Source organism: Scyliorhinus torazame, chromosome 5 (assembly GCF_047496885.1).
Source record: "Scyliorhinus torazame isolate Kashiwa2021f chromosome 5, sScyTor2.1, whole genome shotgun sequence".
Taxonomy (NCBI): domain Eukaryota; kingdom Metazoa; phylum Chordata; class Chondrichthyes; order Carcharhiniformes; family Scyliorhinidae; genus Scyliorhinus; species Scyliorhinus torazame.
The window spans coordinates 67,792,478-67,820,122 of record NC_092711.1 but is presented as its reverse complement, the minus strand read 5'-3'; the positions used below and the strand labels follow the sequence as shown (position 1 = coordinate 67,820,122).

Genomic DNA, 27,645 nt, shown 5'->3' with positions numbered 1-27,645 from the left:
AACACGGTTGTATATGGTACAACGCTATTTTATTTAAACTTTCTATGTACAGTTTTGTCTTGATACTCTGCACGTGGGGATTCCCTGTTTGTGATCTTGTAACAGGTCTTGTCCGTGTCTTTGTCCCCAGACCTACTGTCCACTAGGTGTCGTGCTCGTGCTTTTATGTGGTTGCTGTCCTTGTGTGTGATTGGTTGTGGTGTTGTGTGCTCTGATTTGTCTGTTGGTGTGTCCATCATGATGTGTGTGTTTGAATATCATGACAGACGGCAGCCGTTAACTCAGGCCTGTCACCGGGAGCAGGCCGCAGCTGTCCCCCCGCTCGATGCAAACCCGGGCCCGGAAACTTCTTATTGGAATTTGGAGTCTGCACCGGATTTCAGTGAAACCTCCCGGCCGAGTCCAGCATCGGCACTGCGCATGCTCCAGTTCACAAGGCTCAGAGAGTGATTGACGGCAGCTGTAAACCAATAGGAAGAGAGGGGTGGGTCTGGAGACCAAGTGGTTGCACCGGGTCCTCCAACCAATCGGAGTGAATGAGGGGCGGAGCTGAGCCCGGTCTACCACGTGATTTGGAGCATGCGCAGTACAAATGACAACTCCGGATTCAGGTGGTCGGGCGGAAATACTCAGCCGGTCAAATTCGGTCTGGTGAGTCATGAGGGAGGGATGGAGCCGCCGGATGGGTCGCGAGGCTTCATAAACACTCCGTGCAGCCCAAGCCCCGAATACGAAGCTACATACAGCAGTTGAACCGGCGAAAGCTGCTCGGGCTTTTCCCCGAGACAGGTCCGAGTGGCCGGGTGCATGCGCAGGGAGCGAGAGCCCCGGCTTTGCTCCGCCTCCCATTCACTCTGATTGGCTGGAGGGCCAGCTGCTCTTGTTCGATTCTCCAGCCCCGTCCCCTCTTCCTATTGGTCCGAAACCGCCGTCAATCAGTCCCCGTGCATTGTGAGCTGGAGCAAACCCTTCCCAATCATTGTCAGCTCCCTGGTTTGCAGCTGCGGAGCTTCTCCCTCCCTCCCGGGAACAGGCCCAGGTTAACGGGCACCATCCTGCTTCAGACACTGGAGGATGGTTCACATCAGAGGATGGCGGAGGGGGACAAGAAATAAGCGCTTCCACTTCGCACTCAAATCAATGAGGAGTCTGATCTCTGGCAAGGAAGGAAACCCTGGCAGGTGGGCGGGGAGGATTCACAAACACCTGTTGGAGGCCCCAAACCCCAATAAGATCCATTGGTTTTATTGTCAGTCTGCAGACAGGAGCTGGAGAACTGAACCCAGGCAGAGGAGACGGAGGGAGAAACAGAGTGGAGGAAAGAAATGGTGCAGATGGTGAGATGGGCAGCATGGTAGCATAGTGGTTCGCACAATTGCTTCACAGCTCCAGGGTCCCAGGTTCGAGTCACTGTGCGGAGTCTGCACGTTCTCGTGTGTGCGTGGGTTTCCTCTGGGTGCTCCGGTTTCCTCCCACAGTCCAAAGATGTGCAGGTTAGGTGGATTGGCCATGCTAAATTGCCCTTAGTGTCCAAAATTGCCCTTAATGTTGGGTGGGGTTATTGGATTATGGAGATCGGGTGGAGGTGTGGGTTTGGGTAGGGCACTCTTTCAAAGAACCGGTGTAGCCTCGATGGGAAAATCGACCGTGGATATCTGAGGAAATAAGGGAGAGTATCACATTGAAGGAAAAACCATACAAAGTGGCAAAGATTAGTGGGAGACTAGAGGACTGGGGAATCTTTAGGAGGCAACAGAAAGCTACTTAAAAAAGCTATAAAGAAGAGTAAGATAGATTATGAGAGTAAACTTGCTCAGAATATAAAAACAGACAGTAAAAGTTTCTACAAATATATAAAACAAAAAAAGAGTGGCTAAGGTAAATATTGGTCCTTTAGAGGATGAGGAGGGAGATTTCATAATGGGAGATGAGGAAATGGCTGAGGAACTGAACAGGTTTTTTGGGTCGGTATTCACAGTGGAAGACACAAATAACATGCCAGTGACTGATAGAAATGAGGCCATGACAGGTGAGGACCTTGAGAGGATTGTTATCACTAAGGAAGTAGTGATGGGCAAGCTAATGGGGCTAAAGGTAGACAAGTCTCCTGGCTCTGATGGAATGCATCCCAGAGTGCGAAAAGAGATGGATAAGGAAATTGCAAATGCACTAATAATTTACCAAAATTCACTAGACTCTGGGGTGGTCCCGGCGGAGTGGAAATTAGCAAACGTGACACCACTGTTTAAAAAAGGAGGTAGGCAGAAAGTGGGTAATTATAGGCCAGTGAGCTTAACTTCAGTAGTAGGGAAGATGCTGGAATCTATCATCAAGAACGAAAAAGGGAGGCATCTGGTTGAAAATTGTCCCATTGGGCATACGCAGCATGGGTTCATAAAGGGCAGGTCGTGCCTAACTAATTTAGTGGAATTTTTTGAGGACATTACCAGTGCAGTAGATAACAGGGAGCCAATCATAGAATTTACAGTGCAGAAGGAGGCCATTCGGCCCATCGAGTCTGCACCGGCTGTTGGAAAGAGCACCCTACCGAAGGCCAACACCTCCACCCTATCCCCACAACCCAGCAACCCCACCCAACACTAAGGGCCATTTATCATGGCCAATCCACCTAACCTGCACATCTTTGGACTGTGGGAGGAAACCGGAGCACCCGGAGGAAACCCACGCACACACGGGGAGGATGTGCAGACTCCGCACAGACAGTGACCCAAGCCGGAATCGAACCTGGGACCCTGGAGCTGTGAAGCAATTATGCTATCCACAATGCTACCGTGCTGCCCTGGATGTGGTATATCTGGATTTCCAGAAAGTCTTTGACAAGGTGCCACACAAAAGGATGCTGCATAAGATAAAGATGCATGGCATTAAGGGGAAAGTAGTAGCATGGATAAAGGATTAGTTAATTAATAGAAAGCACAGGAAAATGGGAATAGATAGATAGGTGTTTGATGGCCAGCACAGACACAATGGGCTGAAGAGCCTCTTCCTATGCTTTAAAACTCTATGACACTATGACAGAAAGCAGAGATTAGGCACAATGCGTCTTTTTGAGGTTGGCAAGATATATTGAGTGATGTGCCATAAGGATCAGTGCTGGGACCGCAACAGCCCAGGCAACATCATAGAGTTTTACAGCACAGAAAGAGGCCCCTTGGCCCATCATGTCTGAGAACAAATAGCGATTCACCAGGCCCAAGTGAACGGCCGCCATCTTTATGGGAGGCAACGATAATAATGTGCATGCAGAGCCGCCATCTTTATAGGGGGCAATGTGCAGCAGGGTGCACGTGTGGTGCTCCCTGTCAGCAGGAGAGAATATTGTGAATTTCTAACCCAGACGAACAGTGATGGATTCTGGATACTCCTTTTGCAGGGGGTTAGAAGGGGAGGATTTAAACACAGCAAACTCAAACCAAGAGAAATGTTTGTCTCTTCTGAGATAGGTCTTTTACTGGGTTGCAGCTTGGAGCTGAAGATTGAGATGGGGAGGCTCCAATTTCATTCTATCATGTGGCTGACCAGGAATCTCTCCCACTCCTGGCGTCTGCTGTTGGTGTCTGTTGGAAGGATTTACAGGCTGATGCTGTGAAGAAGAGTCATACAGACTCAAAATGTTAACTCTATTTTCACTCTCCACAGACGCTGCCAGACCTGCTGCGTTTTCCAGCATTCTCTATCTCTGTTTCAGATTCCAGCATCCACAGGACTTTACTTTTCTTGATACTCAATCCGTTTGGCCAAGTTTTAAATGCACTTTCCTTGGTCATCAACTCCTAGAGTGGGACTGGAATCCAGAGCTGGTTCAGAGTCAGGGTAATCTACCGCTGCACCATAACATCTCTGAAACACAATCGAGACTAATAAATCCTAAAGAAAAATAGGAAATAATCCTTTCTTCAGACAGTTGCTAAAATGTGGAGTTCACTAAGACTGGAAGTGGTTGACATAAATAACTGAGTTGCGTACACCAGGAAACTAAATGAGGAGCTGAGAGAAATGGGATCAGAATGCGAAGCTCTCGAGCTGAGATGAGGTCAGCAGAATGAGGAGAGTCTTGTGTGAAGCAGAAACTCTAGTACGGACCAGATGGGTCGAATGGCCAATTATGTATCATATATTCTTTGTAATTAATTGTAAATTATTTTACAGGGTAATAGAAGAGGAGGATTTGCAGTCCGGAGAATCAAACCAGTTCTCAGGTCTGACGGAGTCAATCGAATCATCGGGATCTGAAGGAATTTAATTGATGACTCAGCTGGAAATTGGTGAGAGTCCGTTCGCCTGCTCCGTGTGTGGGAAGGGACTGATACAGCTGTAAACATGCAGACACGACAGCAAGCTCGCAATAGTGAGAGTCCATTAACCTGCTCCTTGTGTGGGAGGTGATTGATACAGCTGTAAACATGCTGACACGACAGCGAGGTCGCAATAGTGAGAGTTGACCTGCTCCGTGTGTGAGAGGGGATTGATACAGCTGTAAACATGCAGACACGACAGCGAGCTTGCAATAGTGAGAGTCCGTTCACCTTGTGTGGGAGGGGATTGATACAGCTGTAAACATGTTGACACGACAGCGAGCTCGCAATAGCGAGAGTCCGTTCCCCTGCTCCGTGTGTGGGAAGAAATTCATGTGTTCATCCAACCTGCTGGCTCACCAACTCGATCATATTGATGAGGAGCCTCTTCAAAGCTCTGATTCTGAGGATGGCTCTGATACCTCCGAGGAACTGGTCCAATACCAGCGAGTTCACACTGATGCCAGACCATTCAGCTGCTCCCACTGTGGGGAGTTGTTCACTGATTCTGTGCATCTCATTGAGCACCAGCAAGTTCACAACAAGGACAGGCCATTCAGCAGCTCTCAGCATGGAAAGAGATTCACTCAGTCCTCCCACTACACTGAGCACCAGCTCATTTCCTCCGTTGGTGAGAGGAAGGGACCTTTTAAATGCTCAGTGTGTGAGAAGACCTTTAAAAGAAACTTTAATCTGCTGAGACACCAGCGCACTCACACTGGGGAGAGGCCGTTCCCCTGCTCTAGATGTGGGAAGAGATTTGCTCATTCATTCCACCTTCGGAGACACAAGCAAGTTCACACTGGGGAGAGACCATTCACCTGTTCCATGTGTGGGAAAGCCTACAGTCGCTCATCTGACCTCGTGATACACAAAAGGATTCACACTGGAGAGAGGCCATATGCCTGCTCCGAGTGTGGGAAGGGATTCACTCGTTTAGTCCACCTTTTGATGCACAAAACGGTTCACACTGGGGAGAGGCCATTCTCTTGCTCTGTGTGTGCGAAGAGATTTACTCAGTCAGCTGCCCTGCGCGCACACAAGCGAGTTCACACCGGGGAGAGGCCATTCACCTGCTTTGTGTGTGGGAAGAGTTTCTCTTGTTTGTCCCAGGTTTTGATACATGAGCAAGTTCACACCGGGGAGAGGCGGTATCTTTGTCACGTATGTGGGAAGGGATTTACTAGTTTACACCACCTGCAGAGACACCAGCTTGTTCACACCGGGGAGAAGCCGTTTATCTGCTCCGTGTGTGGGAAGGCTTTCCCTGAGTTGTCCAGCCTCCGGAGACACGACCACATCCACACTGGGAAGAGGCCGTTCACCTGCTCTGTTTGTGGGAAGAGATTTATTCAGTCATTCGATCTGCTGAAACACCGGAGAGTTCACACCAGGAAGAAGCTGCTCACCTGCTCTGTGTGTGAGAAGAGATTTACTCAGTCATCCAACCTGCTGAGACACCAGAAACTTCACACGTTACCAGAAAAGTTGAATTCTGTTGTTCCTGTTGAGAATCACACCCAGGATTGAACCTTTTCTACTTTCTAACTCTAGATTATTTCAGTCTCAAACTTCCAGTTACTCTCATGGATAAGTCCCAGCTCCCCATACCTTCCAGAGTGCCTCTCCTGGCCTTGGAATCCAGGGAAGTATCACTAACATTCCCAGTGATCAATAAAACAAAACCCTGTCTGTTAATCACTTTCAGATACTGGACACATTGCCTGGACTGGAGATTTTCAGCTGTGAAGAGAGGCTGGTTAGGTTGGGGTTGTTTTCCTTACAGCAGAGAAGGCTGTGCGACTGGGGGGGAAACTTTATTGAAGTGTCCAAAATTATGAGGGCCATAGGGTGGATAGAAAGAAACCTTTTCCCTTAATAGAGGAGTCAGTAACCACGAAGCAGATTTTTATGGTAAGGAGCAGGAGATTGAGGGGATTTGAGGCGAAATGTTTTCACACAGAGTGTGGTGGGAATCTGGAACTCACTGCCTGAAAGGCTGCTCGAGGCGGGAACCCTCACAACATTTAAGAAGCATTTACGTCAGCACTTAAAACGTCAGAACGTACAATACTATGGATCAAGTGCTGGAAAATGGGATTAGAATAATCGGTGCTTGATGGCCGGCACAGGCACGATGGGCCGAAGGGGCCTCTTTTAATAATCGTTTATTGTCACAAGTAGGCTTCAATTTGGTGTTGTAAGACTGACTGATGTCTCAGAGCATCTCCCAGAGAAATGGCAAATGGAGTTTAATCTGGACAAATGTCAGGTAATGCATTTTGGTAAGTCTAACATTGAGGGGACCGTAAATGGCAAAACTCTTAGGAATACAGAAAGTCAGAGAGATCTGGGCGTGCAGGTCCACAGATAGACCATAGAACAGTACAGCACAATACAGGCCCTTCAGCTCACGATGTTGTGCCGACCATTTATCCTAACCTTCACCCCTTCAATTTACTGCTGTCCATGTGCCTGTCTAAGAGTCGCTTAAATGTCCCTAATGGCTCTGACTCTACCACCTCTGCTGGCAGTGCATTCCACACACCCACCACTCTCTGTGCAAAGAACCTACTTCTGACATCTCCCCTATACCTTCCTCCAATCACCTTAAAATCTTTGAAGGTGGCAACACAAGTGGACAAGGTAGTCAAGAAAACATACATAACGCTTACCTTCATTGGATGGGGCATCGAGTTCACAGCCCAAAGGCAGAATTGCAGTGTAAAGTACATAAAATTCAGATTTGGATGAAGGAATCAAGCTAAAACAATGGAAATCTGAGACAATCCTGTGATAACAACAGTTAATAAATTAATCAGGTGACAGGGAAATGGTGGATGGGATATTAAAAGAAGGAATATTAAATTAAAATTATATTACAATTGGAGTTTGTACATTCTCCCTGTGTTTGCATGGGTCTCACCCCCACAACCCAAAGATGCTCAAGGTAGGTGGATTGGCAATGCAAAATTGCCCCTTAATTGGAAAAAATGAATTGGGTACTCTAAATTTAAAAAAAGAAAATTATATTACAGTTACAGACCTATACATCATTCCTATATTACAGGCTCAGAAATAGATTTACATTTATTGTCACATGTACCGAGGTACAGTGAAAATTATTGTTCTGCATACAGTCCAGTCAGATCGTCCATACATGAAAAACGTAGGGCATACAATAGATACAATGTAAATACACAGACATCGGGTGAACCGTATAGAGTATGGTGCTACACCAGAGAAGATGTGTGAAGAGATGAGTTCAGTCTGTAAGAGGGTCACTTAGGAGTCTGGCAGCAGCGGGTAAGAAGCTGTTTATGAATCTGTTGGTGCGTGATCTCAAACTTTTGTATCTTCTGCCTGATGGAAGAGAGAATATCCTGGATGGGAAGGGTCTTTGATTATGATAATCTTTTATTGTCACAAGTATGAACTTACTGTGAAAAGCCCCTATGCTGCCCACTTTCCCAAGGCAGCGGGAGGTGTAGACAGAGTCAGTGGGTGGGAGGCAGGTTCACGTGACGTCCTGGACTGTGTTCACGTCTCTCTCTAGTTAAAATCACTCCAGTGCAGATGGAGGCCATTCAGCCCATCGAGTTTGCACCGACCCTCTGGAATAACACTCAACCCAAGCCCACTCCCCTTCTCTATCTTAATAACTCCTAACCTAAGCATCTTTTCTGGAAACTGAGGGACAATTGAGCATGGTTAATCCACCTATGAAGGAACGGTCTTGGGCCGATCAGTTACCATACCAAGCTGTGATGCAGCAGAAAGCTTTCTATGGTGCATCTGTAAAAATTGGCAAGAGTCAATGTGGACATACCAAATGTCCTTAGTTTCCTGTGGAACATACGAAGTACATTTAAAACTCATTATTTAAGTATTTCACTGAGGACCAGGAACTATGTAAGGATTTGACTCTGTTTTATTGCAGAGCTATTAATGAAATCAGTAAAAGACAATCTGTTGTTGGGAGTTTGATTCTCTGGTGTCTGAAACCACAAGATTCAATGTTTAGAGGCAACAAGATGAACAAGGAAACACATCAAGGCGCAAAACTCCAGCTGGATATTCACAGGAGAAAGTCTGTTATCAAACACCTCGAATGAATGAAATGAAAATCACTTATTGTCACAAGTAGGCTTCAAATGAAGTTACTGTGAAAAGCCCCTAGTCGCCACATTCTGGCACCTGTTCGGGGAGGCTGTTGCGGGAATCGAACCGTGTTGCTGGCCTGCCTCGGTCTGCTTTCAAAGCCAGCAATTTAGCCCTGTGCTAAGATCCCACTTGTAAGAAACTCAAATCATTTGTAAATATCTTTCAAATGCTGACAGGTTGCAGCTGTCAGTTTCCATCACATTGATGCCAATGAAAGGTGAGAAAATGGTTATTCTGGAACTAAAAAACACGAGTTATATCACAGCTAGACCACTGAGTACAGTTCTGGTCACCACATTACAGGAAGAATGTGATTGTACTGGAGTGAGTAAGAACAAAGAACAAAGAAATGTACAGCACAGGAACAGGCCCTTCGGCCCTCCAAGCCCGCGCCGACCATGCTGCCCGACTAAACTACAATCTTCTACACTTCCTGGGTCCGTATCCTTCTATTCCCATCCTATTCATGTATTTGTCAAGATTCCCCTTAAATGTCCCTATCGTCCCTGATTCCACCACCTCCTCCGGTAGCGAGTTTGAGGCACCCACTACCCTCTGCGTGAAAAACTTGCCTCGTACATCTACTCTAAACCTTGCCCCTCTCACCTTAAACCTATGCCCCCTAGTAATTGACCCCTCTACCCTGGGGAAAAGCCTCTGACTATCCACTCTGTCTATGCCCCTCATAATTTTGTATACCTCTATCAGGTCTCCCCTCAACCTCCTTCGTTCCAGTGAGAACAAACCAAGTTTATTCAATCGCTCCTCATAGCTAATGCCCTCCATACCAGGCAACATTCTGGTAAATCTCTTCTGCACCCTCTCTAAAGCCTCCACATCCTTCTGGTAGTGTGGCGACCAGAATTGAACACTATACTCCAAGTGTGGCCTAACTAAGGTTCTATATAGCTGCAACATGACATGCCAATTCTTATACTCAATGCCCCGGCCAATGAAGGCAAGCATGCCGTATGCCTTCTTGACTACCTTCTTCACCTGTGTTGCCCCTTTCAATGACCTGTGGACCTGTACTCCTAGATCTCTTTGACTTTCAATACTCTTGAGGGTTCTACCATTCACTGTATATTCCCTACCTGCGTTAGTCCTTCCAAAATGCATTACCTCACATTTGTCCGGATTAAACTCCATCTGCCATCTCTCCGCCCAAGTCTCCAGACAATCTAAATCCTGCTGTATCCTCAGACAGTCCTCATCGCTATCCGCAATTCCACCAACCTTTGTGTCGTCTGCAAACTTACTAATCAGACCAGTTACATTTTCCTCCAAATCATTTATATATACTACAAAGAGCAAAGGTCCCAGCACTGATCCCTGTGGAACACCACTGGTCACAGCCCTCCAATGAGAAAAGCATCCTTCCATTGCTACTCTCTGCCTTCTATGGCCGAGCCAGTTCTGTATCCACCTTGCCAGCTCACCCCTAATCCCGTGTGACTTCACCTTTTGTACTAGTCTACCATGAGGGACCTTGTCAAAGGCCTTACTGAAGTCCATATAGACAACATCCACTGCCCTGCCTGCATCAATCATCTTAGTGACCTCCTCGAAAAACTCTATCAAGTTAGTGAGACACGACCTCCCCTTCACAAAACCGTGCTGCTTCTCACTAATACGTCCATTGCTTCCAAATGGGAGTAGATCCTGTCTCGAAGAATTCTCCCCAGCAATTTCCCTACCACTGAAGTAAGGCTCACCGGCCTGTAGTTCCCGGGATTATCCTTGCTACCCTTCTTAAACAGAGGAACAACATTGGCTATTCTCCAGTCCTCCGGGCCATCCCCTGAATACAGCGAGGATCCAAAGATTTCTGTCAAGGCCTCAGCAATTTCCTCTCCAGCCTCCTTCAGTATTCTGGGGTAGATCCCATCAGGCCCTGGGGACTTATCTACCTTAATATTTTTTAAGACACCCAACACCTCGTCTTTTTGGATCACAATGTGACCCAGGCTATCTACACCCCCTTCTCCAGACTCAACATCTACCAATTCCTTCTCTTTGGTGAATACCGATGCAAAGTATTCATTTAGTACCTCGCCCATTTCCTCTGGCTCCACACATAGATTCCCTTGCCTATCCTTCAGTGGGCCAACCCTATCCCTGGCTACCCTCTTGCTTTTTACGTATGTGTAAAAAGCCTTGGGATTTTCCTTAACCCTATTTGCCAATGACTTTTCGTGACCCCTTCTAGCCCTCCTGACTCCTTGCTTAAGTTCCTTCCTACTTTCCTTATATTCCACGCAGGCTTCGTCTGTTCCCAGCCTTTTAGCCCTGACAAATGCCTCTTTCTTTTTGACGTGGCCTACAATATCACTCGTCATCCAAGGTTCCCGAAAATTGCCGTATTTATCCTTCTTCCTCACAGGAACATGCCGGTCCTGTATTCCTTTCAACTGCCACTTGAAAGCCTCCCACATGTCAGATGTTGATTTGCCCTCAAACATCCGCCCCCAATCTATGTTCTTCAGTTCCCGCCTAATATTGGTATAATTAGCCTTCCCCCAATTTAGCACATTCATCCTAGGACCACTCCTATCCTTGTCCACCAGTACTTTAAAACTTACTGAATTGTGGTCACTGTTACCGAAATGCTCCCCTACTGAAACATCTACCATCTGGCCGGGCTCATTCCCCAATACCAGGTCCAGTACCGCCCCTTCCCTAGTTGGACTGTCTACATATTGTTTTAAGAAGCCCTCCTGGATGCTCCTTACAAACTCCGCCCCGTCTAAGCCCCTGGCACTAAGTGAGTCCCAGTCAATATTGGGGAAGTTGAAGTCTCCCATCACCACAACCCTGTTGTTTTTACTCTTTTCCAAAATCTGTCTACCTATCTGCTCCTCTATCTCCCGCTGGCTATTGGGAGGCCTGTAGTATAACCCCAACATTGTGACTGCACCCTTCTTATTCCTGATCTCTACCCATATAGCCTCACTGCCCTCTGAGGTGTCCTCTCGCAGTACAGCTGTGATATATGCTCCCGAGCCAGTAGCGCAACTCCGCCTCCCCTTTTACATCCCCCTCTATCCCGCCTGAAACATCTAAATCCTGGAACGTTTAGCTGCCAATCCTGCCCTTCCCTCAACCAGGTCTCTGTAATGGCAACAACATCATAGTTCCAAGTACTAATCCAAGCTCTAAGTTCATCTGCCTTATCCGTAATACTTCTTGCATTAAAACATATGCACTTCAGGCCACCAGACCCGCTGTGTTCAGCAACTTCTCCCGGTCCTCCCGCCAATCAGACTGCAGGTTTTGTGTGATTGAAGATTGAGCTTCACACAGACTGAAACTGCTTCCTGAGTCAAACTTGAATAATTTCTTTCCACTTCAGTGGACGCTTTTAGAGTCCATTGAGCCTTCTACAGAACTGTCACAACAAGGAACAACAAACGTTAACTCTGTTTCACTTGCCACAGATGTGGCATGGTGGCGCAGTGGTTAGCACTGCTGCATCGCACAGTGGTTAGCACTGCCGCACTAGCGACCTGGGTTCAATTCCAGCCTGGTGTAACTGTGGAGTTTGCACATTCTCCCCATGTCTGCGTGGGTTCCCTCCGGATGCTCCAGTTTTCTCCCACCATCCAAAGATATACAGGTTTGGTGGATTGGCCAAGCTAAATTGCCCCTTAGTGACCAAAGGTGAAGTTGGATTAGGGGGAGAGGGCGGGGGAGGTGCGCCTGGGTGGGGTGCTCTTTTGTCGGGTTGGTGCAAACTCGATGGGACGATTCCTCCTTCTGCACTGTAGGGATTCTGTGATGCTGCCAGATCTGTTAAGTTAATCTCCCATTTTCTGTTTAGTTAATCTCCCATTTTCTGTTTTTACTCTACATAACACACCTTTTTAATCCACTAATTATATTTATTGAACCACTGTACCATCGCTACCAGGAGCAGTGTGTTGATGTTTCAGCTATTCTGACCTTGGGTGACTGTGTGGAGTTTGCACATTCTCCCCGTGCCTGTGTGGGTTCCTTCTGGGTGCTCTAGTTTTCTCCCACCGTCCAAAGATGTGCAGGTTAGGTGGATTGACCATGCTAAGTTGCCCTTAGTGTCCAAAAAAAGGATCGGTGGGGTTACTGGATTATGGGGATAGGGTGGAGGCATGGGTTTGAGTGGGGTGCTCTTTCCAAGGGCTAGTGCAGGCTTGATGGGCCGAATAATCTCCTTTTGCACTGTTAGTTGTATCATTCAGTCGAATTTTCTATCTCACATTCTCTTCCGATTGCTCTGTCTGGTGGTAATGCCGTGACGGTAGCACAGTGGTTAGCACTGTTGCTTCACAGTACCTGGGTCCCCAGTTCAATTCCCATTTGGGTCACTGTCTACGCAGAGTCTGCACATTCTCCCCATGTCTGCGTGGGTTACCTCCCAGAACTCCTGAAAGACGAGCTTGTCAGGTGAATTGGACATTCTGAATTCTCCCTCTTGTGGACCCACTCAGGCGCCAGAATATGGCGACTAGGAGATTTTCACAGGAACTTCATTGCAGTGCTAATGTAAGCCTACTTGTGACAATAATAAAGATTATTATGTGTGTGGGTATTTTAAGGAGCAGGTAGAATTTCCTTGGTTCTAACTGTTGTCCCCTCATATATTCCATCTGTTTTTGGTTAACGTGTCTGGAGTCTGAGTTCTTCCAGCCCATCTCCAAATCTCCTTCCTGTCTCGGGTAGATGGGTCGAGGTAGCTTGGTGTTGTGATTAGTGTTGTTCTATTGTCTGTCTGTCTCCAGCAGGTATAGTTGTCTATCGATAATGACTGTGCTGCTACCCTTGTCTTCTGGTCTTATGAACATATCCGTGTTGCATCCAAGCTCCCAGATTGTCTGTCTTTCTCTCCGGGTAAGATTCTGTTTGTCTCTTGTATTTCACTGTGACAGGGCAGATGATTGAAGGGATTCATAGAATCATAGAATTTACAGTGCAGAAGGAGGCCATTCAGCCCATCAAGTCTGCAACACCCCGAGAAAGTGCAGCATACCCAAGCCCAAACTTCCACCCTATTTCCGTAACCCAGTTAACCCTACCCCACCTTTTTGGACACTAAGGGAAATTTAACATGGCCAATCCACCTGACCTGCACATTTTTGGACTGTGGGAGGAAACTCAAGCAGACACTGGGAGAACGTGCTGACTCCACACGGTGACCCAAGTCGGGAATCTAACCTGAGCCCCTGGAGCGGTGAAGCAACTGTGCTAACCACTGTGCTGTCCTTGGGAGGCCTGGAATAGATGGGCAATGATTTGGGAGGTGACAACACGTTCAAAAAGTTGAGGAGAGGGAGGTTGAAGATGGGGCAAAAATTTGTAAGGATGGCAGGATCAAGGGTTTGTTTTATTGAGGAGGGGGTGATGATGGCAGATTTGAAGGACAGAGGGACAGTACTTGAAGAGAGAGAAATGTTGACAATATCCATGGACACAGGGTAGTTTGCTGATCAGTAGCTCAGTGGGAATACGGTCGATGGAGCAGGAGCTGGGTCTCATGGACAAGATGAGCTCTGAGGGGGCACGAGGGGAGAGGGGAGAGAAACTAGAGAAAGATGTGGGTTCAGGGCTCGGGAAAGGATGACATTTAGAGACAGTTTGGTCCGGTGGGCTCGTGGAAGGGAGGGAAGCAGCAGAGGAAGCTGATCGGATTTACTCAATCTCAGTCACAAAGAAACTCCACAAGCTCCTCACACTTCTTGTTGGAGGTGAGGATGGAAGAGACAGGGGAGAGCGAGAGTACTTCAAAAGGATCTAACCTGTGTCAGAGATATTAAAAAGTTTCAACACACTGCGTATTTCACACAAATCTGATTTATTAGACTTTTCGCAGAATTTTGGCCCCTGTAAATGGGCTGGAGTTTGTTATCAGCAGAAAGAGACCCAAATGAACATGGTTCAGTCCTGAATGTGAGTAACAGCAAAATCCAATCACTATGGTTACTTGTGGCCTCGTTGGTGTCTCAGCAGGTGGGATGAAGTGGTGAATCCCTTCCCACACTTGGAGCATGCGAATGGCTTCTCCCCAGTGTGAATTCGCTGGTGCTTCCGCAGGTCGGATGACTGAGTGAATCCCTTCCCACACTGGGCGCAGGAGAATGGTCTCTCCCCAGTGTGAATTCGCTGATGTACAGTGAGGTAAGATGAGTGTCTGAACCCAGTCCCGCAGTGAGAGCACCTGAACGGTCTCTCCTCAGTGTGAACACGTTGATGGCTCATCAGATCCCCAGAACGTTTATAGCACTTCCCGCAGTCTGGACATTGAAACAGTCTCTCATCAGTGTGAACTTGCTGGTGTCTCAGCAGGTCGGATAACTGAGTGAATCCCTTGCCACACTCGGAGCACGTGAATGGTCTCTCCCCAGTGTGAACGCGTCGATGAGTTTCCAGCTGGGATGGGGAAGTGAATCCTTTGCCACAGTCTGCACATTTCCACGGTTTCCCTTCAGTGTGACTGCATTTGTGGCTTCGGAGGCCTGATGATCGACTGAATCCTCGTCCACACACACAACACGTGTACGGTTTCTCCCCACTTTGAACGATGCTTTTTCCTTCCATGTTCAAAATCTGCTGATATTCAGGATATGATAAATTGAGGGCTCTGTCAGATCCGGATGTGATGCTTGGTTTGAGTTTCCCGATTTTGAAGCTTCCCCTTCGAACACCCTGTGAAACTGATTGAAAACAGAAAATAGGGAGTGAGAGAGAAGCCACAAAAATACAAAGGCAGGTTGTGAAATTGAGCTGAATTATTCTGGTCATTTGTGGGGCCGGTACTGGGAAGAAGTGACCATGAAAACTGCCGGATTGTCACAAAAACCCAACTGCCGTCTTTGGGAGGAGAGAGAAAGAGGTGAAGAGGGATTTCGTATATCTACAAGACATATTAAGAGAGTAGTTGGCAAAGCAAATTCGATCTTGAGCTTCATAAACAGTAATATTGATACTGAAACTATGCTTCTGGTGGCACAGTGATTAGCACTGCTGCCTCACAGCGCCAGGGACCCGGGTTCAATTCCGGCCTTGGTGACTGTCTGTGTGGAGTTTGCACTTTCTTCCCGTGTCTGTGTGTGTTTCCACCCGGTGCTCCGGTTTCCTCCAACAGTCCAAAGAAGAGCAGGTTAGGTGGATTGGCCTTGATAAATTGCCCCTTAGTGTCCAGGGATGTGCAGGTTCGGTGGGGCTATGGGGTTACAGGGACAGGGTTGGGGTGTGGGCCTAGGCAGGGTGCCCTTTCAGAGAATCAGTGCAGATGTGATGGGCCGAATGGCCTCCTTCTGCTCTGTAGGATCAGCCCCACATTGGGTGGATCTACGGGTTAGTATGGAGAGAGGGCAGCGTCCATTATGGAGGTTGGATGTGGGACTATTCGCAGATGAGGAAGTCTGTGGGCGGATGAGCAAGTCGATCTGGAAATAAATGATACAGGGGAAGTCTCGGCAGCAGCGGTGTGGGAAGCTCTGAAGACGGTGGTTAGAGGGAATTAATTTTGATACAGGCCCATAGAGAAAAGGTGGAACGAGCAGAGAGGGATAAGTTGGTTAGGGAGATACTCCAGGTGGATAGGATTTATGCGGAAGCCCCGGACGGGGGGTTATTGAAGGAGCGGTGGAGGTTACAGATGGAGTTTGGGCTGTTATCTACAGGGAAACCGGTGGAACAACTGAGAAAGGCAAGGGGAGCGGTGTATGAGTTTGGGGAAAAGGCCAACAGAATGTTAGCGCACCAGCTGAGGAAAAGGGAGGCGGCCAGGGAGATAGGGAGAGTAAAGAACAGAGGTGGGAATGTGGCCCTGGACCCAGTGGCGGTGAATGAGGTGTTTAAGGACTTTTATAGCAAGTTTATACGAGTCAGAACCCCGGCTGGGGTGGAGGGGATGAGGCAGTTCTTGGGTCAGTTGAGGTTCCCGAGGGTTGATGAGGATCTGGTGGAAGGGCTGGGAGCCCCAATTGAAATTGAGGACATAATGGAGGGGCTGGAGGTCATGCAGTCGGGCAAGGCCTGAGGGCCTGACGGCTACCCGGTGGAATTCTACATGAAGTTCTCGGAGATATTGGGCCCACTGCTGGTGAGGGCATTTAATGAGGCAAGGGAGAGGGGAGTCCTTCCCCCAACAATGTCGCAGGCCTCGATCACATTGATTCTGAAACAGGAGAAGGACCCTGAGCTATGCGGGTCATACAGACCAATCTCTCTATTGAATGTGGACGCCAACCTGCTGGCTAAGATATTGGCCACAAGGATAGAAGACTGTGTCCCGGGGGTGGTAGGGGAAGACCAGACGGGATTTGTAACGGGCTAGGTACTCACGGCTAATGTTAGAAGGCTCTTAAACGTTATCATGATGCCCTCAGAGGGAGAAGGCCTTTGATCGGGTGGAGTGGAATTGTGGGAGGAAACTGGAGCACCCGGAGGAAACCGCGCAGACACGGAGAAGGTGCAGACTCCGCACAGACAGTGACCCAAGCTGGGAATCGAACTTGGGTCCCTGGCGCTGTGAGCAATAGTCCTAACCACTGCGCTACCGAGCTATCATGGACTCAATGAGCCGAATGCCCTTTTTTGTGTCAGCTGACTCTAACTTTTTTGTGTAATCTCACCTTGCAATTTAACCCTAGAGGTTCAGATATCACTCAGGTAAATCTGTGCTACACTCCCTCCGAGGCCATTCTATCCTTTCTCGGGTTTGTTGCCCAGAACTGAACACAGTTCTCCAGGTTTGGTCTAACCAGGGTTTGTGAATCTTGGGGCTTTTCCAGTCACATTGAGACCTGAAATCTTCCCTCACAGACAGAACAGACAAACCTTTTACCTTCCACACCCAGATGCTGCTGATATTCAGGTTCTGGTGAATCGAGTGACTCTGTCAGATGTGACGTTTGGTTTGCGTTTCCCGTCTGTTAAACCTCCACTTCCAGTATCCTGTAAATTTACAGAAACCTCACTGTCAGTTTAGGATAGAAATTCACAACATTCTCTCCTCGCCAACTTTGATTAAATGTATTTCTGGAGGTTTGATCACATGACCTGCCCCCATCTTCCAGCCATTAATCGGTCAACACATCCATCCTTGTGACACACTGCCGTCCTCGGCCATTTGGAAGCAAAAGGACTCAAGAAATCTTTTTTACTGTCCTAATGATTTCCCAGACATGAATCTCATCAAGGTAGAAGGTAAAATTTGAATTCATTGAAAGTATACTGATGACCATGAAACCATTGCTGATTGTTGTAAAGACCCATCTGGTTCACTCATGTCCTTCAGTGAAGGAAATCTTCTATCCTTACCTGGTCTGGCCTACATGTGATTCCAGATCCAGTCAGCTGGTTGACTCTTAAAATTCTCTCTGAGATATACTCAGTTCAAGGGCAATTAGGGATGGGTCAAATTGGGTCAAATAGTTTGAGCTTTTAAAGTTGGAGTGTTCACCGGTGGGAAAACTGAGGAAATCCCTTTGCACACGTGAAGTGTGAGAGTGATCTCCCTCTGAACTGCACATTAGATTAACTAATGACTAACTCATATTTATTCTCTTCCAATGGAAACATCTTCCACTTGTCGATCATGTCAAACCTTTTTATAATCTTAAAGGATCAGGCCATCCTTCATTCCTTTTTCCAGAGAAAAGGTTTACACCCTGTCCAATCCCTCTTGCCGGGTATAACCTGCCAGTTCAGGCATAATTTAAATATCTTTTCCTGCATCTTCTCCAGTTCTCGATCCATTTTACAATATAGAGACTTTAACTAATCTGAGCAGCAAACTCACAATTGCCCCCAAATGCCTGTATGTTGCAGTATTTTAATAATTTTACTATTAGCTGAATATAAGATGGGACAGAAGAAGCAGATCCAACGAGTCTGTAACACTGTAGAGCATCTGCAAACTTGCCTCTTCCCCTTACTGCTAAACAGTTGACTTTTTCCACTCTTAACCTGTCAGTTATGGCATTAAGAATAATGTGTCAGAGAAAGACTGGATTTCAGCTCGGTGACACTAGGCCAGACTAAATTAGTACACAGGATTGTTGAGCTAATGTATCCATATCATAAAATGGTTCTGGAAGGACTGGGGAAGATACAGGGAAAGTGTACCAGAATGATGCCTGAACGAGGTTACAGCCAGCAAGAAATGCAGAGGCTCGATGAGCCATATGGTTTCCACCCCCTTCCATTTCTTGTGTTATGAACATCACTGTAAATCATTTCCATGCAGACACAACAGATGCAACAACCACCAGTTAATCGCCATCCTTCCCATAATCCAGGATTCCAAACACACTTTCCAGGTGACAGTGATTTACTTGTATTTCTTGCTATCCAGTGTTGTGTATTCACTGCTCACGATTTGGTCTCCCCTACACTGAGGAGATTAAATCTGGATTGGTGACTGTGGAACATCACCATTCAGTCTGCAAGCATAATCCTGAGCTTCTGACCATTTAATATTTTAATTCCCTGCCCCATTCGCACTCTGTCCTCGGCCTCCTGCACTGCTCCAATAAAGCTCAAAGGAAACTCGAGGAACAGAACCTCATCCTTGATCAGGCAATTTCTGACCTTCCAGACACAACATTCATTTCAGTAATTTCAGATTATAATCATCACACCTATATTTTTAGACAGTTGGTGCTGGTAACGGTTCTGCTGTTGCCATTTATACCTCACCTGGACCTGTCTTTTATTTCTTCTCTTGTCCTAATAGTTTATTTACTTATCTCATTGTCTCCCAGTTTTGTCTTGCACCATTATCCCCCTTGTCAGTTAATCACTTCAGCCTCACATCCTCCCAAACTGCCCCCTCTGAAATGGCCCAGCAAGCCACTCAGTTCAAGGGCAATTAGGGGTGGGCAGCAAATGACGGCTCAGCCAGCGACACCCACATCCGAAGAACAAATAAAGGAAAGTCGGCAGTTACAAAGGCAAATGCAATGTTCGCATTCATTTCAAGAGAGCTACAATACAAGATGAAGTGGGATGAGAAACATATCAGCCATGATCGAACGGCAGAGCAAACTCGATGGGCTGATAGGCCTAATTCTGCTTCTCTATCTATTTTTTTAATGAGGGGATTCTCATAGAAACATTTGTTAAAAAATTGTTGGAAGCCATCCCAGACCTGGATACAGATCAATTGATTCTTGGAGGAGACTTCAATTGTGTTCTGGATCCTAAATGGACTGATCCAAGCTGATTCAACCACAACAAAAACATGAAAAAGGAATGAAACCTGACGGACCACCTGGCATCGACCCAGGCACCAGAAACGACAACAGCAAACCCAGCAAAAGTTTTTTAAAAACTGTTCCCATCAGTAGATTGTAAAAGGATTACGGGACACAGATTTAAGATTGTGAACAAGATCTACAGGGGAGATAGGAGGTAGACATTTTATACAGTGAGCGATAATGATATGGAACTCAATGCTTACACACAATGGTCGATAATCTCTGGGTCCTGATAACTCGAATGGTGCTGTCAGAATTTGATGTGAGGGTTAGTTGTGAGTTTCCTGCCTGCGTATCCCTTTCTAAGCCCCTGTGAAAGAAGTTTACAAAGGCATCACTGTCAGTCCAGAAATGAAATTCAGGAAAGATAAACATTTCTCCTGGTTTGAGTTTGCTGTGTGTAAATCCTCCCCTACTAATCCCTTGTAAAAGGAGTTTCCAAAATTAATCACTATCAGTCCAGGATATACATTCACTACATTCTCCCCTCCTGCTCCCTGGTCCAGGATGACCGCTTATGCCCCCCGTTGCACACTGACCCTCTTGTCATCAGCAGTCCCTCAATTTGAGGGTAACTTCTACTCAGGGTTGTGAATTTCTACTAGGGGTCTTCATGTGGCTGAACAGAGCCGCAGAGCTTTGGACACATAGGACAGGATGTCTAATAAGACAGTGAAATCCGGAGAGCAGGATTTGCTTCCTTTTCCTTCCATTTCTGCCGCCACTTTGCATCATCAATAAGACATTGGGACTCAAAGACTAATCCAGTTTGATGGACAGGTTGTCTCCATTCTGAACAATGGGAACAAGCTCCTCCCACTCATTGAAACATCGCCCCGACAAAGATGACAAACGCGCATGCGCCCTGATGCACATCCAATAAAAATGGCAGCCGTTAAACCGAGCATAACATGAGAAGCTGCAGCCCCGTTCGTTTCGAACTGGATCCCGGAAGCTCTTTTCCGAGGATTGCAGTTTGCAACAGCTTTACACAATGTTTCCGCCCATTCCCGCGATCTCTCGCTCCCTCCATATTGTTCAACGCCCCTTACCAATTTTGGATCTGAAGACGCAGCACTTCTCCGTCGCCATTACCCACACTGCGCATGCTTCAATAACAGCGGGCCCCGCCCCTCATTCACTCCTATTGGTTGGAGGACCAGCTGCTCCCGTCGTCCTGCAGTCCCGCCCCCCTCTTCCTATTGGTTCGGAGCTGCCGTCAATTACCCGGGCATTGTGACGGTTCCAGAAGGTGAGTGTGGCCACAAGCTCAGGCTGACTCGCTGATTGTCCAATAATAACAGTGAGAGTCTCAGTGGGACAATCAGACAATAATAGTGGAGATGGGGCCCAGAGGAGAAACAGCAAAGGATTCACTCACTTTGAGACTGACAAACACAGTGTCTGTTCCCATAATAAGAGTCAGGCTGCAGTGTGTGAGTGAATATATCATTGGATCCAATGTAGAATCATGAATCCCTACAGTGCAGAAGGAGGCCATTCGGCCCATCGAATCTGCACCGACCCTATGAAATATCACCCGACCTGGGCCAATCTAGGGCGGCATGGTAGCACAGTGGGTAGCACTGTTGCTTCCCAGATCCAGGGTCCCAGATAATAACTCTGTCACTGTTATTATTAGACAATAACCTGCCTGAAATGAAAATTGCTTATTGTCACAAGCAGGCTTCAAATGAAGTTACTGTGAAAAGCCCCTAGTCGCCACATTCCGGCGCCTGTTCGGGGAGGCTGGTACGGGAATGCCTGTTAACAGTAACAGGCCTGTTACTGTTATTATTACACAATAACCTGCCTGTCATTCCAATTCTGGTGTGTGTTACTCTGTCACTGTTATCATTATACAATAATAGGAGGGCAAGATGCAAGGTAGCAATGATAATTTGATGCTTCTGTGTTATAGTCAGTGTCACTCGGAGGTGTGTGATAAAATAGGAATGGAAACATCATGACGTGCACGTGTGGCTGACTCCACCTGATTCAGAGCTGTTCTACCCAAGGTGAGAGCAATGAGGACATGGGGAAGTCCAGAGATTTCTGGTATCTGAGGTGCATCAGTCGAGGAACTGAAATCATTCTAATGGTTCTCGATTTACACAGTCACACAGGAAATATATATGACAGCTAAAACCAAAGTTTCAATCTTCTCTTTGAGACATATTGTGATTGAAAAGATCAAATGTTAAAACATCAGGAAAGGAAAATTCGGACTGTCGCAAAGGGCATCATTGCTACCTTAGAGCACCATGGACCCTGGTTCAATTCTGGCCTTGGGTGACTGTGTGTGTGGAGTTTGCACTTTCTCCCAGTGTCTGCATGGGTTTCCGACCACCATTCAAAGATTTGCAGCTTAGCTGGATTGGCCATGAGCAATTTCCCCTTAGTGTCCAAAAATGTGTTGGTTAGGTGGGGTTACAGGGATAGGGTGGGGGATTGGGCCTCGGTATAGTGCAAACTCAATGGGCCGAATGGCCTCCTTTTGCACTGTAGAGATTCTATGAGTGAACTGTTGAATTCATCTGATTCACCAGAACACTGCCAATTCACCCTCTACAAGTGTAACTGCCTTTGAAAGTTACTGTAAATCTGCTTCCAGCAGCCTGTCAGTGTGAATTCCAGATCATATAACATCACTGTGTAAAAACAATTTTCCTCATCACCCCCTTGGGTTCTGTTGTCAAATATCTTAAATTTCTGTGTCATCTGGTTACAAACCCTCCTGCTCTTGGGAAACAGTTTCTCCCCATCGACACTATCACAAATCCTTCCTCATTTTAAACACCTCTATTAAATCTCCCCTTCACTTTCCCTGATCTCAGAGGGCCAATCCCGGTTTCTCCTGATGGAGTCACAGGGACTTGAAACGTTAACTCTGTTTCTCTCAGTACCGATGCTGCCATAACTGCTGAGTTTTTCCACCATTTACTGGTTTTCTCCTTCTTTCTTTCTTTAATCAATGACAATCCCTTCATGAAATTCAACACCTCTATTAAATTGGAACATACACACACGAAGAGAGACATACAGAGGAAAGGAGAGGCAGAAGAACTGTGAGAAAAACTGAGATTTTAAACAACAGAAAGATGAGGTGGCGAGAAATAAAAGTTGAGAAATAGAGGAAACAAGTAACACCGAAAGAATTATATAAAATATAAGGGAGAAAGTGATCAGTTTCCAGCTACAGAGAGCAGAGGGAACTCAGTGACTGATTCACAGACGCAGCCGCTTCTGTCTGGGAATGGAGACTCTGAACAGAAATAACCGGCTCATTTGTAAATATCACCACAATGTGATCTGTGTGACTCTGCCCTGACTCGGTGGACAGATAAAGGCCGCACTGACAGATGTTCTCACCAGATTGTGGTCCTTGTATTTATTTTCTGCTCAGAAGTGAGATGTGCGGTTTGGAACCGGCAGCAGAGAAACAGGAAGTTGTGTTACCTGAGAATGAAACAGCAGGCATCAGTTTCATGTTGTCACCATGAACAGTCTTCCTGCCTGTGAGGGTGACCTCACTCTAACAGCATCAAGAACACCCACACAGATTGCTGCCGGTCTCAGCATTACATTCACCTCCATTCCCATTTTAAACATCAAAATATGAGGTTATTTAGATTTTTTACATATTCACTGAGATGGACTGAGGATTATAACTGGGAGAATTAAGGGCACATTATACAAAATTAAATTTTCCCCGAAGAGGGTTATTAGAAAATAGGAGTTTTAAAGTTAGTCAGGGCCAATCAGTGAGAGAAAGAAAGTGGGAAATAGAGAGAGAAAGGATTGAGTCTCCATAAATGAGATGTTGGAGGAGAGGTTCAGTGTGTTTGGTGCTTCTTCAGAGAGAGAAATTAAGTTTAGGCGCTCTGTGAAATAGAAAGGTTAAAGGAGTGAGTGTCTGAGAGAAAGATAGAGAGAGGTGGGAGGTATGTGAAATGAATGTGTGAGAGAGCGGAGAGAGGTTAGGTGAGAATCTGAGAGAGAAGAGAATGAGAGACAGGAAAGCAGGTTCACATACCCGAGGATCACTGAGAATGATCAGAATAAGGAGACTACCCAGAAAACGGCCAATAGGAATCTTCAGCTGAACACATCACTTATTCTTAAAGGGACAGTCGGGGCTCTGACACTGTTCAGCTCCCAGTTAAAGGGGCAGACACAGCTTCGCCCTTTTCTCTTTTGTGTTTCTGATTGTTAAAGGCTGGTAGGGGTGAGGTTTATTTAAAAGGACAGAATGTGGGAAGCACACATCAATAAAATTGGGAATTCTTGGACACACACTGGAGCTCCTTCTTTATCCAGGAATGAAACTATTGTCTAATTGTCCCAGCAGTTAACAGCTGCTATTTTAACGCAGACTTCAACCAATCTATGTTAAGTAGGTTTCTATTCAATTAATTCATTGTGACTGTCACACAAACACATTTTCAGTCTGGAACCAGCTGCTTTACATTCAATCAGGAACATTAGTTTTACACCAATCTCAGATTTGACAGCACTTTTCCAGCATTCACCATTGTTCTTCCTGACTCTAAACACAGTTGTAAAGGAGCTTCTGTTCCGTGTCTAGGAGCTCTGAGATATGGAAGAGAGCGGCTGGGACACATTTCTTCGACGCCTCAGGATTAACCCACACGGGTACTTTGCTGTCAGTGAAGAGACCAAAGTGTTGTTTGTCCCTCTCAGTGTGACCCTGAAAGACTGCGTCCAGGCTGAAGTTCTGTTCCTGACGTATGATCCTCCCCCAGATTGTCCTTTCTGAGCTGCAGGCAGGTGATGTTCAACATTCAGGTGGGAAAGACAAAAATCTGCAACAACGTTTCAAACACATTTATTCAGAATAATAAACCTCATCAGCAGATTAAGACTGTCAGAGTGAACATTATTCAGTCCTGTACATGATTAACAGCATCAATAAGGGGATAATCTAAACCTTGTGGTTGCTTGTGAACTCGCTGGTGTGTTAACAGGTGGGATGAGTGAGTGAACCCCTTTCCACAGACATTATAGTTGAATGGCCGCTCTCCAGTGTGAACTCGATGGTGTTTCAGAAGATAAGATAAATGAGAAAATTCCTTCCCACATATGGAGCAAGTGAACGGCCTCTCCCCACTGTGAACTCTCTGGTGTGTCAGCAGGTTGGATGACTGACTGAATCCCTTCCCACACATGGAGCAGGTGAATGGCCTCTCCCCAGTGTGAACTCGCTGGTGATTCAATAGGTTGGATGAACGAGTGAATCCCTTCCCACACACTGAGCAAGTGAACGGCCTCTCCTCACTGTGAACCTGCTAATGTGTCAGAAGGTTGTATGAACGTGAATCCCTTCCCACATTCAGAGCAGGTGAACGGTCTATCCCCTGTATGAAGTTGCTGGTGTATCAGAAGGTTGGATGAATTAATGAATCCTTTCCCACAGTCAGAGCAGGTGAATGGTCTCTCCCCAGTGTGAGCATATTGGTGTGTTAGTAAATCCTTTTTGTTTTTAAAGCTCTTCTCATAAGTCAGGACAGTTAAAATGTTTGTTATCAGAGTGAACAAGTTGATGTGTCTGCAGGTGGGATGACTGAATGAATCCTTTCCCACACAAGGAGCAGGAGAACGGTCTCTCCCCAGTGTGAATACGTTGATGTGTCAGCAGATCCTTATTACATTTAAAACTCTTCTCACAGTCAGGACATGTAAACGGTCTCTTATCAGTGTGAACAAGCTGATGAGTAACAATGTGGGATGACCGAGTGAATCCCTTCCCACACACAGGGCAGGTGAATGGCCTCTCCTCAGTGTGAAGTCGCTGGGGTGTCATAAGGTTGTATGAATGGGTGAATCCCTTCCCACAAATGGAGTAGATGAATGGTCTCTCCCCGGTGTGACTGCGATGATGAACTTCCAGTTGTGATGGTAACTGAATCCCTTCCCACAGTCCGCACATTTCCACAGTTTCTCCATGGTGAGGGGTCTTTATGTCTCTCCCGGTTGAAGCTTTGTCCACACACAAATAAGCGTTTAATTTCTCCCTGCAGTGAATGATGTGATACTTTTTTTGAGGCTGTGTAACTGGTTAAAACTGTCTCCATAGTCAGTGGACTGGAAAACTCTCATTGGGGGTGGGTCTCGGGTGCTTTTGCAGTCACACAGCTGAAACAGAACAAACACATCTCCTTCCAAATTCAAAGACTGAAGATATTGAGCTCTGAATGAATTGAGTGATTTCGATATGATATTTGGTTTGAGTTTTCTGTTGGCCAATCCTCCACTTCCAATATCCTGTAAAAGGAGTTTAGAAAATACAAAGAACAAAGAAATGTACAGCACAGGAACAGGCCCTTCGGCCCTCCAAGCCCGTGCCGACCATACTGCCCGACTAAACTACAATCTTCTACACTTCCTGGGTCCGTATCCTTCTATTCCCATCCTATTCATATATTTGTCAAGATGCCCCTTAAATGTCCCTATCGTCCCTGCCTCCACTACCTCCTCCGGTAGTGAGTTCCAGGCACCCACTACCCTCTGCGTAAAAAACTTGCCTCGTACATCTACTCTAAACTTTGCCCCTCTCACCTTAAACCTATGCCCCCTAGTAATTGACCCCTCTACCCTGGGGAAAAGCCTCTGACTATCCACTCTGTCTATGCCCCTCATAATTTTGTATACCTCTATCAGGTCGCCCCTCAACCTCCTTCGTTCCAGTGAGAACAAACCGAGTTTATTCAATCGCTCCTCATAGCTTATGCCCTCCATACCAGGCAACATTCTGGTAAATCTCTTCTGCACCCTCTCTAAAGCCTCCACATCCTTCTGGTAGTGTGGCGACCAGAATTGAACACTATACTCCAAGTGTGGCCTAACTAAGGTTCTATACAGCTGCAACATGACTTGCCAATTCTTATACTCAATGCCCCGGCCAATGAAGGCAAGCATGCCGTATGCCTTCTTGACTACCTTCTCCACCTGTGTAGCCCCTTTCAGTGATCTGTGGACCTGTACTCCTAGATCTCTTTGACTTTCAATACTCTTGAGGGTTCTACCATTCACTGTATATTCCCTACCTGCATTAGCCCTTCCAAAATGCATTACCTCACATTTGTCCAGGTTAAACTCCATCTGCCATCTCTCCGCCCAAGTCTCCAGACAATCTAAATCCTGCTGTATCCTCAGACAGTCCTCATCGCTATCCGCAATTCCACCAACCTTTGTGTCGTCTGCAAACTTACTAATCAGACCAGTTACATTTTCCTCCAAATCACATCCACATCACTGTCAGTCCAGGATAGAAATTCTGAACAGACAATTCTAGTTTCTCTGGAACATTTTTCCCTCTCTTGTTCCCCCAAAGCTGTCAATCCCCGTCCCACACACTCTCCCTCCTCCCTGGGCTGAAATCCAAACCCATCTGCACCATTTCTTTCCTCCACTCCCAGTTTTCTCCCTCCCTCTCCTCTGCCTGGGTTCAGTTCTCCAGCTCCTGTCTGCAGACTGACAATAAAACCAATGGGTCTTATTGGGGTGTTTGGGTTCTCACCATTGTCCCCGCTCGGGGCTGGGCTCATTCAGCCTCTGGGAGCCGCACTCACTCTCACCGCGGCTGCGCTCAGCCCGGAGCAGCACCGCGCATGCTTCGCACAGAGGCGACTTCCGGGGGCGGGACATTCTGACGCCTGCGCGTTCTGGCTCCTGTTCCGCGCCCGACATTCCGGGTAGCTTTATCCACCATTATTCCATTCCGTTCCTCAGGGTGATAATTTGGTTCCAGCACTTTTGATACAGGTCGGTGTTTGTACGGAATGGGGCGGCCGCATCGGTGTTTTTCTCTCTGACCGGCCCCTGTTAACGGCTGTCATCTGTTTCGGGGGGGCGATATGCAGCAAGGCGCCTGCGCGGCCGCCATTTTTCTCAGGTCCATCAGGGCG

General features: G+C 46.8%; 1 protein-coding gene and 1 long non-coding RNA gene across 5 annotated transcripts in view; one reads left to right on the top strand and one right to left on the bottom strand.

Moving 5' to 3' along the window:
* LOC140418232 (uncharacterized) overlaps positions 1–8,276 on the top strand; it is a 31,984-nt gene extending 23,708 nt beyond the window's left edge. The window contains exons 1-2 of one of the 2 annotated variants that reach the window (XM_072501667.1): positions 567–651; positions 4,171–8,276. In XM_072501667.1, coding sequence (XP_072357768.1) covers positions 4,581–5,846 — 1,266 coding nt within the window. In that variant the 5' untranslated portion in view covers positions 567–651; positions 4,171–4,580 and the 3' untranslated portion in view covers positions 5,847–8,276. Of the gene's footprint in view, positions 1–566; positions 652–4,170 lie in introns of those variants that run through there. The other variant, XM_072501668.1, reaches the window with a different exon arrangement.
* Positions 8,277–14,287: 6,011 nt separating this feature from the next.
* LOC140418242 (uncharacterized) lies at positions 14,288–27,280 on the bottom strand. 3 transcript variants are annotated; one of them, XR_011944881.1, is made up of 6 exons: positions 27,258–27,280; positions 24,250–24,543; positions 23,090–23,176; positions 19,921–20,027; positions 17,302–17,411; positions 14,288–15,163 (listed from the first exon to the last, which is right to left on the bottom strand). It is a non-coding gene; the product is annotated as an uncharacterized lncRNA (long non-coding RNA). The 3 variants fall into 3 exon arrangements; XR_011944880.1 differs by lacking the exons at positions 23,090–23,176; positions 24,250–24,543; positions 27,258–27,280 and adding an exon at positions 20,770–20,856 and having other exon boundaries at positions 17,295–17,411; XR_011944879.1 differs by lacking the exons at positions 23,090–23,176; positions 24,250–24,543; positions 27,258–27,280 and adding an exon at positions 20,770–20,856.
* Between the last annotated feature and the right edge of the window lie 365 nt (positions 27,281–27,645).